At 44.3% G+C, this 17,564-nt stretch overlaps 1 protein-coding gene across 6 annotated transcripts in view; it reads right to left on the reverse strand.

The window, feature by feature from the left end:
* The window catches only part of DOP1A (DOP1 leucine zipper like protein A), a 118,740-nt gene that overhangs the window by 46,674 nt on the left and 54,502 nt on the right, over positions 1-17,564 (reverse strand). For all 6 annotated transcript variants that reach the window (XR_012645089.1, XM_074990960.1, XM_074990959.1 and 3 more), the window contains exons 16-18: positions 14,096-14,714; positions 3,304-3,578; positions 2,336-2,488 (exon numbers count right to left, since the gene is read on the reverse strand). Coding sequence is in view for 5 of the 6 variants with exons in the window: in XM_074990960.1 (XP_074847061.1) it covers positions 2,336-2,488; positions 3,304-3,578; positions 14,096-14,714 (1,047 nt within the window). In the remaining variant the exon portion in view is untranslated. The remainder of the gene's footprint in view (positions 1-2,335; positions 2,489-3,303; positions 3,579-14,095; positions 14,715-17,564) is intronic.

The following is a 17,564-nucleotide window of genomic DNA, read 5'->3' on the forward strand; positions in this document are numbered from 1 at the left end:
TTACAGAAATACCCAGGTATTGGCAAATGTAATGCTACAAAAGATAAACAGCACAGAAATCTCCCAAAAGCAAATGGCAGGAGAAGGAAGGGAACGTGGGTGGAACCACAAAACTGGAAGGGAGGTAAAGTTGCTTAGTGATGTGAAAGACTATATAGATAATCGAGCCTGCTCACTTTCTATTCTAGGGAGAGAGATGTTATTGCAGGGTTCTCAAACTATGGGTCAAGATAGGTATTATACTTGCTAGGGCCCAAGCTCAAGTCAAAGCCCAAGCTCCATTACCCAGGGCTGAAGCTCAGGCCTGGGCCAAGGGCAAAGATTACATTCCCTGTCTATGGCAGAAGCCTTGGGTTTTAGGTTTGTACCCTCTGCATGCCACTCCCCTGCACACCTGGGTTGGGCTTGGCTTTGGTCTTCCCCCTCTACCTCTGAAAACCTCTGTTACAGGAACGCTCTCTATATAAACAGTTACAATACACAGTGCTCAAGAACATACAGAAAAGTTCCTGGGTTTTGCAAGAGTATAAAACTTCTTCTTGTGCACTATCAATGGCCTTGATTAATCTACATCTCTGAAGACCATGAAAGCAGCTGCTGAATGAGTTAGAAAGGCAGAATAAGAACCAGTAAGTCAGTCACAGGACCCAAGCCAGAAAAAAGGAGCAAACACTATTAAAACAAGCAGACATACCAGATATCTTATTAGAAGCCACCCAAGGCAAGAGGGTTGAGGACAGCAGAGAAACAGACCTCAAAAAAAAAAAAAAAAAAAAAAGGATGGCAAGGATAGAAGAGACCAAACTGAGGCTACACTTACACTAGCAAGTTTTGCCAACAAAACCCGTTTTTTGTAGACTAAACTGGTGGCACATCCACACACAAAATGCATTTTGTCAACAGTTTGTTGACAAAACTCAGCACTTTCACCAGCAGCATTCTGCCTCAAAGCCATGAGGCATAGCACCGCTGTGGGCAGAGTATGTCAACAAAAAAGCTGTGTGGACACTTGGGGGAGGCTTCTAATCAATGTACAGGGCGTACAGGACAATGAGCAGCCCTGTTTGCTGTGCTTCCAGGTGCCCGTTCTGTTGAGAGTGCAGCTGGGCAGTCTGGCAGCTTCGTCAACAGAACGGAGCACTCTTCTGATTAGCTTTTGTGTGTGGCCGCACTGTGGACAGAAGTTTTGTTGGGTAATCTCTTCCAACAGTGACTTCCATCAACAGAGTGCTGTAGTATAGCCATAGCCTGAGTGGGGCCAAAGGGAAATAAGTAAAGGGGTTTGTAAATACTTAAGTGAACAGAAGAAGGACCACTGCCATCACTATCAAGAGTAATGATAAAAGCAAAATATCTTCATGGGCAGGCTTGACAATGAGAAAAGGTAAGCTGGAGAAAAACTAACAAGTTTCGAGATGAATCACAGAATGCTAGGACTGGAAGGGACCTTGAGAGGTCATCGAGTCCAGCCCCCTGCCCTCAAGTACTGTCTAGACCATCCCTAATAGACACTTATCTAACCTGTTCTTAAATATCTCCAGAGATGGAAATTCCACAACCTCCCTAGGCAATTTATTCCAGTGTTTGACCACCCTGACAGTTAGGAACTTTTTCCTAATGTCCAACCTAAACCTCCCGTGCTGCAGTTTAAGCCCAAAGATGAAGTGGAGACAGAAGAACATGTCAACAAATAGATCATTTATCAAGGGATATTTATTGGAGAAGGAGAAGGAGTTATACAGGGCTTGCTATAATGCTGGTCAGAATACAACAAAGAGAAAACATGAGGAGGAAGAATGGGCCTAGACTAAGAAAGAGAGAGCAACAGCTGCACGGGGAAGGAGGCAGGAGTATGGAAAGATGTGGGTAGGAGGATGATGTATGTTTGAGACTCAGATGCTCAGATCTAGGTTCAGTTCCATGCTTTACAACTGACTCCTGTGTGACTTTGGTTAAGTCATTATATCTATCTGCACTTTAGTTCTCTATTAGAAAAACAGGGACAACTCCTCCCTCTGTCTTACAAATGCATTGTGAAGATAAATTAGTGTTTGTGAAGCGCTCTGACACTACCATGATGGGATCATAAATTAGATAAAGGAACAGAAAGGAAAGGTGAGGTACAGATTTGTAAGCAGTCACAATTTTACGAACATATTACAATCTTTATATATCAGTATATCGGTGTGTATGTATTTGTGCACACATACATGAAACAACTCAAACTGTCTGATGAACTATTAAGTCCTCTACTTACACCTCACAATATTACTGTATTTTCTGACCATTCCTTTAATTCACCTTTTAATATCGTACAGCAGGCGGGAAAATTTACCTTGTCTTTGTGGGTCAGTTGCTGACTTATAACATCCTCACAAATGCTGGAAGATGGAACCAGGTTGTGCAACTGGTAAAAGAGCTCCACACTCTTCTGATGATGTTGAGGAGTTCCATCACCCAGCTGGTCCCACAGAGTTAAAGCCACATGCTTTGTAAATGAAAATATGTTTTAAGATAATTAATATCTTATATTTTTTCTGAAGATTTACTAGCTTTACACAATAAAAAAGACATATGCAGTGTCAGTGAAAATATGAAAAGCCTGGACAAATTATGTGATTATGCATAGCTTCTACCTATACAAAAAAAAGCCAAAAATACCTACAATACCCTACTGTATAAAATTCCATAAAATTTCACTCAGATGAAGCAGTACTTAATAGTTAACTTTCATCAACCTACAATATTTCAATACTATGATAATTAACTATTTACTAAAGAATATTCTTTTGTTGAGGATTTCTGATCACTATATCACAAGAGTGGAGCTAATACAATTTGTCTCCAGAATCTTGTATCTAATATTGTAATTATAGTGTAAAATCAAAATTTTGATAAATAATTTAAAAGAGTTCACAATCTATAAGTCATTAATATTACTGTTGTTGTTAAACCACCATCTACCCAGAACATTTTCTCCCAGGTTCGTGTCTTGGTTAATTGTCGTATCATCTTCCCAAGTCTAGTATTTCACTTCTTTCACTTATATTTCCAAAAGAGCTACTTAAATCAGCTGTTGATATCTACACCCGTGGAACACTTGTAGCTAACTATTTTAATTTAAATTGTAGAACAGAAAATAGAAATTGTAATGTCACCCAGGACGAAAATTTTATTCCACAATCTACATAATGTACAAAAAGGACAAAGGTGGATGTGGATTTGGAAAGTGTGTCTTCTTGCTGCTGTAAACACAGTCTAGAGCAAAGAAATAAAGCATGGGCTGTATGATGTTTATTGTACCTTGAAAAAATCAGTCTTTTCAACCATATATCTCAGATTCCCTTGAGTAAGAGGAGGCCTGATAACTACAGCAACTCTTCCTTGGTTTGGACTTAGGGGCTGTGCAGTTTCCACACTGTTTAGGTTTTCTCCAGAGACAACAGCAACAGATTGAGTCAATCCAACCAAGTCCATCACCAGAGAAATAGCAACACCTTGAACACTAAAATCACTTGCTTGTCTACAAGCATTCATAAGAGTCTGAAGCCACAATGGAGGCTGTACTTGTTCACAGTCTGAAATGAAAATCAAAGGAAATATTTTCCATTATATATGACATGGCTGTACTATAGTTAGTTTTTCTTCGATTCTGCGTACCTACCATAACTCTCAACTCAATTCTACAGCATTCATTTAACTTCTATATTTGAACTGTCTCTTGTAATACTTACGAGAGGAAATAATTTGTACTGTCAGTAATTCTTTTTTTATATATATAAAGTTGGTGGCTAAAAAGAACTCAAATGCCATATCTCCTTTTAAAAGTATATAACATTTAACAAAAATGAATACTTAAATTACAAATACGATATTACCATATTAATATACCTAGCTCCAGAAGATGGCATTTTACATTTAGCCAATGTGTCAAGCAAAATGACCCAAACAGACAATAAAAGACAATTCACTGAGCAATGAGATAATTTCCTTATGATGATAATGAATTAATAAAATAAACTCTTATGGACTATATTTTTCCTGTACTCCATAGCTGCGTCTACACGTGCACGCTACTTCGAAGTAGCGGCACCAACTTCGAAATAGCGCCTGTTGCGTCTACACGCATCGGGCGCTATTTCGAAGTTAACTTTGACGTTAGGCGGCGAGACGTCGAAGTCGCTAACCTCATGAGGAGATAGGAATAGCGCCCTACTTTGACATTCAACGTCAAAGTAGGGACCGTGTAGACGATCCGCGTCCCGCAACGTCGAAATTGCTGGGTCCTCCATGGCGGCCATCAGCTGGGGGGTTGAGAGATGCTCTCTCTCCAGCCCCTGCGAGGCTCTATGGTCACCGTGGGCAGCAGCCCTTAGCCCAGGGCTTCTGGCTGCTTCTGCGGCAGCTGGGGATCTATGCTGCAGGCACAGGGTCTGCAACCAGTTGTCAGCTCTGTGTATCTTGTGTTGTTTAGTGCAACTGTGTCTGGGAGGGGCCCTTTAAGGGAGCGGCTGGCTGTTGAGTCCGCCCTGTGACCCTGTCTGCAGCTGTGCCTGGCATCCCTATTTCGATGTGTGCTACTTTGACGTGTAGACGTTCCCTCGCTGCACCTATTTCGATGTTGGGCTGAGCAACGTCAAAGTTGAACATCGACGTTGCCGGTCCTGGAGGACGTGTAGACGTTATTCATCGAAATATACTATTTCGATGTCGCAACATCGAAATAAGCTATTTCGATGTTGGCTGCACGTGTAGACGTAGCCCATGTGAGATGAAAACAAATTGTCTTGCTTCCAATATAACATTTTTTTAGATCACTGTATTTTATACATGCATAAAAGTCCATAAGTCAGTCCTACTACTACCAAGTCAGTTTCACTATTACTTTTCTTAAGAGGAAAGTGTATTACAACTTTTGATATAAAAACTGAATAAGAGAGTATGAAAAACTTGTTTGTAGCAATTTTATCTCAAAAATAGGTGGGTTAAATTTATTTCACGCCTTTTACTGAGGACTATATTTTTATAATATGTTACAATACACACTGCTTTTATTTGTTCTCCTGACATATTTATTGTCTTTGGGAAATCATAATGAAATAAATAATGAAAAACAAAATCTTACCACTAAATATTCCAGAAATAACTCTGTGGTTTATTTGGTCAATTTCCACAAAATTTACACACACAGCAAGTACTGAAGTAGACGGCAAAGTTCATAATGTGGATTGGATTCAAGTTAAAAAAGCTCAATAGGAAAGATTTTTAATGACTATATATTTGGGGGTTGTACCCAATACCAGAGAATTGCTAATATAGTATCTACTTTTTAAAAAGGGGAAAGAGAGAGTTATCCATGAAATTATAAGCCCACAGTTCAACTTCAATTGTATGCAAGGTCTTGAAACAAATTTTGAAAGAGAAAGTAGATAATGACATAGAAGTAAATGGTAATTGAGATAAAAATACAACATAATTTTACAAAAGGTAGATCAGGTTGGTCCAGTATGATCTCTTTCTTTGAGAAGGTAACTGATTTTTCAGAAAATGGAAATGCAGTAGATCTAATCTACCTGGATTTCAACAAGACATTAGATACAGTTACACATTGGATATTACTAGTTAAATTGGACATGATGGGAATTAATATGAGAAATGAAAGGTGAATAAGGGACTGGTAAAAGGTAAAGGTAAACTGTACAGCTGGAGGGAGGTTACTACTGGAGATCCTCAGTGACTAGCATTGTGAACTATCTTATTTAAGATTTTCATTAATGAACTTGGTACACAAAGTGAGAGTGCTCTAATGGATGACACACTATTGGGGAGGTATTACCAACACAGAGGAGGATTGGAGTATCATACAAGATGGTCTGGATGATGCTGAAGATAGTAATTGAATATATTGACCTTGACCATAGTAATAGAAATTAGATGAAATTTAATAGCACCAAGTGCAATTTTTGCCATAAGCTGCAGATATATAAGCTGGAAGGGAAAGAGCGGAACAAAGACCTGAGCGTAGTGGGTGATCACAGGATGATTAGTTTAAAAGAAATAGCTTTTTTAGTCTGTTTCAGCAAAAACAAGTGGAATCCTAGGATTATCACTAGTTACCAGAAATGAAACACTAGATGGGAAGAACTCTGAGTTATGAATGAATTCTTTCATGGGTGTCTGGCTGGCAATTACTATATTTAGGGTTGGGAAAGAGAAGTTACTCACCTGTAGTAACGATGGTTCTTCGAGATGTGTCCCCGTGGGTGCTCCACAATAGGTGCTGGGCTTGCCTGGCGCCGCAGACCGGAATTCTTCTAGCAGTTTCTATTGGATCGTGCATGCGTCGATGCACGCCGCTCCCTTGCGCACCCTCGGTCATGTGCGCGATCCTGTCCCTGCCAGTTCCTTGACCAACCGCCTCAGATGCTCCTGAAAAACACCAGACAGAGATCCGAAGCGGGGAGGATGGTCGGGTGGTGGAGCACCCACAGGGACACATCTCGAAGAACCATCGTTACTACAGGTGAGTAACTTCTCTTTCTTCTTCGAGTGGTCCCCGTGGGTGCTCCACAATAGGTGACTACGCAGCAGTAACCCAAGTAAGGAGGTGCGTAATCGATTCATGTGCAGCTTGCCCCCGAGAGGACTGCTGTCGACAGACGGGTATTCTCATCGAACACTGGATGCAGGGCGTAATGTTTGGCGAAGGTGTTGTAGGATGACCAGGTCGCTGCTCTACAGATGTCTTTTAACGGGATTCCCTTGAAGAAGGCTGTTGATGCCGCCACCGCCCTGGTGGAGTGAGCCCTAGGCGGGGCCAGCAAAGGGGTCTTTCGAAGCTCGTAGCACATTTTTATACAGGACACAATGTGCTTTGAAATTCTCTGGGAAGAGAGGCATTCCCCTTTTGACCTGGGAGCGAGAGACACCAGAAGCCTGTCCGTTTTCCGGAAGGACGTAGTTCTGTCTATGTAAAAGGCCAACGCCCTTCTCACATCTAGGAGATGTAGGCGCGCCTCCTTGCTGGAGCTATGAGGCTTCGGGTAAAACGAGGGTAAAACTATTGGTTCGTTAAGATGGAACTCCGAGGAAACTTTTGGAACGAAGGCTGGGTGTAACCGTAAGATTACCGCCTCCTTTGAGAATACTGTGCAGGGCGGCGTTGCCATCACTGCTGCAAGCTCGCTCACCCTGCGGGCTGACGTAATCGCAAGAAGGAAGGTTGTTTTCATAGTACGGAGTCGGAGGGGTACCGTGGCTAATGGTTCGAAGGGTGGTCCTGATAGCGTGTTGAGCACCAAGTCCAAACTCCATGACGGAGGTAGCGGTTTTTGAGGGGGGTACAGGTTTACCAGCCCCTTCAAGAACCTTGTGACGATAGGGTGGGCGAATACGGTGGGCCCTTCCTCTTTATGCCGAAAAGCTGATATAGTGGCGAGGTGGACCTTTAGTGAGGATGGAGAAAGCCCGTCTCATTTGAGGTCCAATAGGTATTCTAGTATTACAGTTATAGGAACGTCAAGGGGAGCTAACTGTTTGGTGGAACACCAGGCTGTAAAGCGTGTCCATTTCTGTTCGTAAGTCCTCCTGGTGGAGGTCCTTCAGCTACACTCCAAGACTTGTCGTACTCCCTCCGTACACGTGCTCTCTAAGGCACTGAGCCATGAATTAACCATGCTTGTAGGCGCAGGCCCTGAGGGTGCGGGTGCACTATGGACCCCTGAGCCTGCGTGAGTAAGTCCGGCGCCACCAGTAGGGGGAAGTGGTGGACAATCCGACATGCGCAGAAGCAAGGGAAACCATTATGGAAGGTCCCAAGTTGGAACTATGAGTATCATGCAAGCTCTCTCCCTTCTGGCTTTCTGCAGAACCTTGTGGATAAGCGTTGTGGGGGGGAAATGCGTAGAGTAGAGGGCCCTTCCATGAAATCATGAATGCATCCCCCAGGGACCCCTGCCCTATTCCTGCTCTGGAGCAGTACTGGGGACACTTCTTGTTGTACTGGGTGGCAAACAAATCGACTTGGGGAAACTCCCATGTACGAAATATGTGCCATAGCAGGTCGGAGCGGATCTGCCATTCATGCGTGAGGGCGAAGCGCCTGCTCAGCTGATCTGCCTTCACGTTGTGGGCGCCCAGCAAGTACGAGGCTTTCAACGTTATGTTTATGTGCAGTGTCTGTTCCACAGGGGACCATAGCCCTTGCGTCACCTTGCTGCCAATGTGTGCTCCCCATCCTATGTGGGAGGCATCGATTGTAAGAAAAATAGAAGTTTGTGGTTGGTGGAAGGGCACCCCCACTAGCAGGTTCTTGGGATTTTCCCACCACGCTAGCGATCTGTGCACCTCCGTCGTGGGCGACACTACCCTGTGGACAGTGTGGGATGCCGGTTTGTAAACACTTGCCAGCCAATGCTGCAGGCTTCGCGTGTGTAACCTGGCATTCTGTACCACAAACGTAGCTGCCGCCATGTGCCCCAACAGTTGCAGGCACGTTAGGACCGGCACTGCGGGGCTGTACGTCATGACTTGCACCAGGGAGTTGATGGCGCGGAAGCGGGCGTCGGGCAGGTATACTCTTGATGCGATAGAGTTCATGCGTGCCCCTGTGAACTCAATATCTTGTGTGGGTTCGGTCTTTGACTTTGCGAGGTTGATAACAAGGCCCAACGAAGTGAACGTGTTTGCAGTGACGCGTATCATGCGTAGGACCTCTGCCTTTGAGGCCCCTTTCAGTAGGCAGTCGTCCCGATATGGAAAAATAAACACCCCCTGTCTGTGCAAGTAGGCTGATACCACTGCCAGGGTTTTGGTAAAGATTCTGGGTGCTGAGGATAGGCCGAATGGAAGAACCCTGTACTGGAAACGTTCCCCGCTGACCATGAAGCAGAGGAAGCGTCTGTGTGCTGGGTGGATTGTTATATGAAAGTAAGCGTCTTTAAGTCGAGGGCTGCAAACCAGTCTCCATCGTCCAGTGCCGTAAGTATGGAGGCAACTGTAATCATCCGAAAAGTGCTGCTTGCGCAAGTAACGGTTGAGGCCCCATAGATCCAAGATCGGCCTCCAGCCTCCTGTTTTCTTCTCTGTTAGGAAGTAGCGTGAGTAAAAACCTTTCCCTTGGAATTCTTCCTGCACCCTTTCCACCGCCCCTATGAACATGAGGTGATCTACCTCCTGCTTCAGCCTCGCCTCGTGGGCAGCGTCCCTGAGATGAGGCCGGGTGGGAGGTTTCGTCTGTGGAAGTGACTGGAAGGGGATCGTGTAACCCGTGGCTATAATTTCAAGCACCCATTTGTCTGTTGTGATCTTTTGCCACTGGGAGAGGAACAGTTTGAGGCGATGATGGAACATGAGATGAGAATGGCATTGAGCGACGGTGTTGATAGTGTAGTCCTCGACATACCCGTCAAACTTGCTGTTTCTGGGCTTGCCCCAGGGGTGTACAGCTTTGTTGAGAACGTCGCCTGGGGGCCCTGTACTGCTGCTGCTGTTGATGGTGCCCTTGGTCATAGCCTTGCTGATATTGTGTGCGCTGTGGTTGGTAAGCGCAGAGTCTTTGCTGAGGATAGAATTTCTTTTTCTTGTATGGGGGAGTATAAATACCCAAGGTCTTAAGTGCGGCCCTCGAGTCTTTGCTGGAGTGGAGGACCAAGTCAGTTGAGTCTGCAAACAGCTTTTGCTTGTCAAAAGGAAGATCCATGATCTTCGCCTGTAGGTCTCTGGGGATACTGGACGTCTGGAGCCAGGATTCCCTACGCATTACCACTGCTGCGGCTGTTGAACGTGCCGCTGTGTCCGCCACGTCCAGGGCAATCTGGACTCCCATCCACGATGCTGCGTAGCCCTCTTGGACAATTGCCTTTAACACTGGCTTCTTGTCCTCCAGAAGTGAATCCATGAGAGGAGTGAGTCTAGAGTAATTGTGAAAGTTATTGTTTGATAGATGTGCCACGTAATTTGCCATTCTCAATAATAGGGTAGAGGAGGAGTAGACCTTCCTGCCGAACAGCTCTAATTTCTTAGCATCTTTATCCGACCCCCCTGATTTGTATCGAGACGTCTTCGACCTCTGCTGGGACGATTTGACCACCAAAGAATTGGGTTGTGGGTGGCTACACAGGAACTCCATGCCCTTGGCTGGGACGAAGTACTTCTTATCTGCTCTCTTGTTTGTAGGCGGAATAGAGGCCGGAGTCTGCCATATGTTAGTGGCTGACTCCATAATGGCTTCGTCCAGCGGGATAGTGATTTTAGATGAAGCCGGGGGTCTCAAATTTTTCAGGAGTTTATGGTGCTTCTCCTGCACCTCTGCTATTTGAATGTCCTGCGTGAATGGTACTCTTTTGAACAGCTCCTGGAATTGTTTAAGGTCATCTGGAGGGGGCAATGGCCTCATCTGGGGAGGATGAGGAGGAACCGCTGGGGTAAGCCTCCCCCAAATCCTCTGGCTCCCAAGTTCGGTGGTATACGTGCTCCCTGGTGGGCTGTGAAGGGAAGTCTCGGGACTCTGGACCTAATTCCCCCGGGACAACTGTGTTCCTGTCCCAGAGCGAGAGTGTACACGGGAGTATTGAGAGTAGTAGGAGAGGACCTGCCCTTGGATCTAGACCTGCGGTGTCTGTGTTCAGCATGATGAGGACGAGCATAGCAACATGGGCAAGGGCCTGGTGATGGAGACCTGGACCACGATCGGGGAGTGTACCCATGATGTCTGGGAGAGCGGGATGTCCGTGACGACATTGATAGTGGTGAGGCTGGTTTGCGATACTACTCAAGGGGATCCATGCCCAAAAATGGTGACGGTGGCCTGAGCCACGGCAAAATTGGTTGGAGGAACGGAGAGGGAGGCCCGAAATAAGCCGGTGGAGTTGCTGCCCGGTGGTGCGGCATGTGTATCTCGGGAGGGGGGCTGGGTGATGAGGGCATTGCAGCCCCGCCTGGAGATGGGCTAAGGTGCCGGCTTTTAGCTCTAGCCTTGCCCCTCCCCTGCAGGGTGGGCGCTGCCCCCTCCCGTACCGGGGATCTCGGCCCTGTTGTCGGCGCCGCGCTCGGCACTGTCAACAGCGGTGCCGTGTGGGTAGCTTCCTCCGGCGCCGGTAGGCCCCGTGCTGGGTGCTCCTGCGCCGTTGGCGCTGCGGGAGCCGGTGCCGCTTGCGGCGGCGATTCCGGCACTTGCCGCGCTGGCACTCGCGGCGCCTTCCGTGATGCCTGCTGTATAGTCGGAGGCCCGGCTTCGGCCACATGCGCTGCCGCGCTGCCGCTTTCATCAGCTCACGGCTGGGGGCTCTGCGTTCCGCTCGTCCTGCTCGCTGGGACCACCGGCAATGATCGAGCCGGGGAGAGTTTCCTCCTCTTCTGCACAGAGTGGGTCAAAGAGGCTGCCTTCCTTTTACGCGATCCAGAGGGCCCTTCTGTGTGAGGCTTCTCCGGCGGTTCAGGCTGGAGGGCCTTATCAAACAAGATAATTTTGAGCCTCATTTCTCTGTCCTTCCTGGCGCTGGCTGTAAGCTTAGCGCAGTGGGAACACTTCTGGGTAACATGAGACTCCCCCAGACAACGAATGCATTCACTATGCCATCTGAGGCCGGCACAGCCTCACGGCATGACTCACACTTGTTAAACCCCGAGGAAGCCATCGCGGTGAGTCTTTACTGTTAATAGGATACTTAGCCACTAATCAGTGCTTTCTAACCCAAAATAACATTCACGGCCTTCAGGGCAGCGGACGGCTTAACAGCCTATTGTCCGCCCCTCTCTCCTTTGTTCCTCTTCTCTCTGCTATTTAAAATGCTCTTCTCTTTCTCTTTTTTTTTTGTTGTTGTTTTGTATAATAGTGACCAATAACGAACTAACACATAAAAATAACTATCTTATCTGTCTCAGGCTTTAGCCGGAGCGGATTCCGTCTACAGCCGATGGCAGTTGAGAAGGAACTGGCGGGGACAGGATCGCGTACATGACCGAGGGCGCGCATCGGCGCAGGTGCGATCCAATAGAAACTGCTAGAAGAATTCCGATCTGCAGCGCCGGGCAAGCCCGACACCTATTGTGGAGCACCCACGGGGACCACTCAAAGAAGAAGAAATTTTCCCCCAGATTGGCAGACACCCTGGAAAATTTTTTTGCTTTCTTCTGCAGCATTGGGCACAGATCACTGAAAGGTTTAAACCACAACAAATGCTGGATTCTCTGTAATTTGAGGTATTTTTAATCATGATTTGAGGACTTCAGTAACTTAGTCAGAAGTGAGGAGTCTATTAGACAAGTGGGTGAGTGAGGTTCTGTGGCCTGCAATGTGCAGGTCAGACTAGATGATGACAATGGTCCTTTCAGACAATAAAGTCTATGGCTACAGCTACATGAGAAGCCTTTGTAGACAGAAGTCATTGTCGGAAGGTATTTCCTGGCAAAACTTCTGTCACATCTACACATAAAAGCAGATCGAAAGAGTAATCTGCTCTATTGACAGAGAGCAGACAAAATGCCCAACCCTCTCTCCACATAATGGCTGACTAGAAGCTCTGCAAACAGGGCTGCCTGCTGAACTGGAAGCTCTCTCAGGTGACAGAAGTGTCTGCACAGGCTCTCCATTGACAAAATACTGTCGACAGAGGTTCTATACCTGATTGGGGAAAGGTACAATGTTGCCGGCGCACATGCTGGGTTTTGTTGACAAACTACCGGCAAAGCACATTTTGTGTTTTTCCCAATAAAATCACAGTTTTGCAGGGAAAAGCCTCTTGTGTAGATGTAGCAGAAGAGTATCACACAGAAATGTAGGGCCGGAAGAAACACTGAGAAGTCATCAAACCTAGCCTCGTGTGTTAAGGCAGAATCACTACCCAGATAGGCGTTTGTACAATTTGTTCTCAAAAACCTCCAGTGATGGAGATTTCACAACCTCTATTAGAACCTTTTTCCAGAGCATAACTACCATTGCCGTTAGAAAGCTTTTCATAATATCTAATTAAAACCCCTTTGCTTCTTTCCAATAAAATTCCCTCTCATTTAACACCATGCAGTACTTGCTATCAAACATCAGAAACAAAAAAACTACACGTATACAATATTAAACATATGGAAATGAGCTTATGTAACCCACATACCTACTGGGTATGGTTCAGTCCCATGTAGTGGCATTCAGATTATTTACAGATGTCAGAGAGAAGGCCTCACCTTAACAATAAGGTAAATGTACATCTGGGCTATGTCTACACTACAGATGTTTGTTGACAGAAGTTACTGTCAGGATATATTTCCCGACAGAACCTCTGTCAACAGAATGCGTCCACACCTAATAGAAGCTCCCCTGTTGATGCCCTGTGTCAACAGAGAGCAGCCAGACTACCCAGCCCTCTGTTGACAGAACAGCCAACTGAAAGCTCTGCAAACAGGGCTGCCCAGTGAATCAGAAGCCCTCTCTGTGGGCAGAGGGCTCCCTGGAGCATCTACACTATTTTTTGTTGACTGAATCTGTCAACAGAAGCATTACGCCTCGAACAGGAGCAACAGAACTCTGCAGAGAAAAACTGCTGCGTTCTGTTGACAGTTTCTCGACAGAACACATTTGTAGTGTGGACGCTCCTTGTGTTTTGTCAACAAAACTCTGTAGTGAAGTTCATGAGTGTTCTCAGCTGGTACATACACCTCTTGGATAGTGTGAATTTTACTGAATTGAAATTTATAATTTATGTTATGTATTTGGTTTACAAGGGCATAAATGTGATAACTTAAATTATTAATGAAGAGTTAAAGGCATATTTGATGTAATCTTGTCACCATTCCATAAATCTAATCAATGGGCAAATACATTCTATGGCATAAAAAAGCACTCGTAACAAAGAACTATGGCAGACCCATGCATTATGTATTTTATACTTAGACGTGGAATCTGGAAATTGGGTTCTACTATAAGGCCCCTCCTCAACAATACATATTCACTAATCAAAACAGATCTGTAGTAAAATAGTACATCAAAACACTGATTTTCTTATAACTGTATTAAGAAATATTTTAGCTTCTAAAACATAATCCATTAAAAAAAGACATGCTAGGAAAAAAAATAAAAAGAAGAAAGTAAGAAAACCTTACTTACCAAAATCAGATTTCTCAGGATGTAATTCTGATGTATGGCTCCCTTCTGCAATGTAAACTGGAAAACTTGAACATTCAAGATATAGCTGGCATGCAGCAATAAAAGCAGAAAGGTATTCTTTTGGCATTTTATTTGTTTTTTTCCCCTTAGCATCTCCTTGTGATTCTCTATCCCATTTTGTAGTTTGCCCTTGCTCTTTAGTGAGATCCACTTGAAGCTCTGTTGCCAAAGGCAGAGACAAGAACTCATTCTGAATTACATATAGGTTAATCAATCTAGTTAAAAATTGTTGGACATATTCCAAGCAGCATTGCATTGCAGTCTTTTGAATCATCTTCCCACTTCGAGTTGCTGACCCTTGCGTCATTATGGAAGGAGGCTGTACAATGGTTTCCTCAGATCCCACAGTTGATGCTGTTTCAGTCTCTGAGGATGTGCTACCTATAAGAGGGATACAAGGTGCTCCTGGACCTTCACTCAGTGCCCTGTCAATGTCATCAGCTGTATCTGCCTGGTACTGTACAAACTCAGTAAATCCACTTTCTGATGATCGACTGCTTGGAGGATTCTCACCATCTTCGAATACATCATGAGAATTCTCAAGTGAAACTGATGGCACCTAGTTGAGATAAAAGTACAAACTAAAAATGAATGTCACTAATTAACAATAAGAAATCATTTACTTTTGTCTATATTGAAAAGAATGGAAGTTTGAGTTCAGTTTTCAGTTGCTAATGTTGTTTTGGACACATTCCAACAGGTTTCATCACATGACAATCTTTAACTGAAGACCAATCTTTAATTCCTGGAGCATTGGCAAACCTAGTTCTGTTAAGATACAAAGTTATAAACTATGTGTTATACACTTTTATTATTGATCCCTTCCAGACATTTTTCTGTCAAAATTAAATTTTTAAAACTCTCAAAACAATACATGGCAGTCCCTGCCAACTATAAGAGGAACCATCATTGTCTATCAACTGAAATATATGCATTTTAAGAAGACTGAAAAAAGTATTACATTTAAATATGGATTGAGGGAGAAGGGATCAACATGCCATTTGAAAAAAACCCCTGAAATAAAAAGAAGAGTAGAAGACAAGGAGAGTAACTGGTGCCAAATTTTGGCGGTCCGAGGTGCAACAAGTACCTGCAATAAAGAGTTCCGCTTATTAAATGTGCTCCTAAGTTTCCTGCATTTGGTAAACATCTTTGATGTCAAAACCAATCCAAATGGGATGACCACAAACTGGTAGTGAGACAAACACATTTTAAATCGGAGGAAGTTTCTGGTACCTGTGAACATTGTATGTAGAAGTATGCATGATTCAGGTTGAAGGTGGCATACCAGTCTCCTAGTCCATGGAAAGAACAGGAGAGGCCAGGGAGACCATCAAGAACTTCAGCTTAAATGTTGGTTGAGGTCCCATAGGTTCAGAATGGTATATGGAGCACTCTTGGCCTTTGGGATTAAAAAGTATTATGAACAGAACCTCCTACTCCCATACATGAGAGGAACCTCCTGTACTGCACCCAGTAGCAGAAGCCCATGAACTTCCTGCATGAGGACATCCTTATGAGAAGGGTCCATGAAGAAGGCTAGAATGAGAGGATGAGATCAGGGGGATGGAAAGAAACTGAAGGGGATACCCCTACAACACAGTGTTCAGGATCCAGTGGCCTGAGGTTATATTGATTCATGCGGCAAAGAAAAAAGAAAGGCTGCTGGGAGAAACAGAATACATGGATCCTCAAGTGCATGCTCAAAATGATTTCTTGGTCCCCTGCTTATTACAGGGATGCTATAACCAAGCCAAATGGGAAAGAGGACAAAGATGAGTGGCTTAAGGTATTGCTTTTAGCCCTTATTTTCCTTGTGAGGTTGCTCCTGTTAGGTTTGGCTCCTTTATCCCTGAGACTGTTGAGATGTGAACTGCTTATAGGCTGGGCTGGGGATGTAAAGCACTATGGATTTTACGGTAGTGTGGGAATCCTTAAGCCCACTCAGTATGCTCAGAGTTTGCTCAATAAACAGAGCCCAGTAGTCAAAGAGGAGGTCTTTCATTTTCTGCTGACAAGATAACTGCTGCATAGATTTGGCTGAGGCCACAGTGCAAGATGCAGAGTCTGCGCCTAATCAGAAGCAGTCTGGAAAGCTGCCCTAGCAGTTACCATGCCTTTGTTGAGGATCGCCCTGAATTACCTTTGTAGATCCTTCATGGTCTGACTCCTCAAACTTAGCCATGGTCCACCACGTATTGAAATCATAACGATCAAGGAGGACTTGGCCACACTCATCTGAAGGCACAAAGATGAATAAATCTTACACCCATACAAATCAATTCTCTCTGAATCCTTTTTTGGAGTAGCCCCAAGTTGGCCCTGTCTCTCCTTCTGATTGACCACCTCAGCCATTACGGAGATTTAGGGGCCAGATATGTGTACAAATACTCACAACCTTTTGCTGGTACAAAGTATTTGCACTCGACACTTTTTAAAATGAGGGAGATGAAGCAGGGGATTTGTCAAATGGCATTAGTGATCTTCAATACTCCTTCATGCAGAGAATCCAATGGCTTCTTTAGCTTCTTTGTATCATAGCCTGGGTGAGGGGCATATTAATGACAATTGTTGCATTTTGCAAGGCTTTTAAACCCCGGACAAGAGAAGAAAGAGACATCCATCTCAGGACACTGCTAATGGAGTCAGCATTAACCCTGGCACTGTAGCAGAGGTCATACTCAGGCCACCAGCACCATCGCCCTTCTTCAGCTCTAACCAGAAGGCATTGGTTAAGAACTTTCTCCAGATGGTAACATGAAATCGTGACTGTGATGCTTGATTCAATGATTGTTGAAAGCAATAGAAAATCTTCCACCAAATTCAGTGAGCTTTGGATCCAACTTTTAGAGTTTACTATATACTGGCTAATGCATACAGCTTTATCCAAATATTTCTCAAAAGGTCTATAGTGCTTACTTACGTCCTGAATTGGAAGTGATCTGTACTTATGCTAAATGTTAAAACAAAGGCAAAAAGCCTGAAGGATCAGGGCATTCATCTGCAATTAACAGTTCAAATATTCGCATTAATCAAGATTCAATTAAGTTTAAATTTATATATTTTATTATAAAAAGACATTTTATATTTTCCCTATCTATAATGTTCTGTTTTTGCATATTTAAAAAACTTTGAAATTATTGCATCTGAAAAGCATTTTTACCCTGAAAGCTTTTGCCCAGATAAATCTGATTGTCTTTAAGGTACCCCAGGAATCCTTGTTGTTTTAAGTTATTGTAAAACTAAAAAAACACACGTTGAATTTTAACAAGATGGAAACAAGACACAGAAAAACTGTGAGGAACCTGAGGAAACATACAATATTATGCTAGCAAATTCACCAGAAGAAGATGGGTCTGATTGCTGAAAATGCTTAGCATTTGATTTAACTTATAATCACTAGGAAACT

Source organism: Carettochelys insculpta, chromosome 3 (assembly GCF_033958435.1).
Source record: "Carettochelys insculpta isolate YL-2023 chromosome 3, ASM3395843v1, whole genome shotgun sequence".
Classification (NCBI taxonomy): domain Eukaryota; kingdom Metazoa; phylum Chordata; order Testudines; family Carettochelyidae; genus Carettochelys; species Carettochelys insculpta.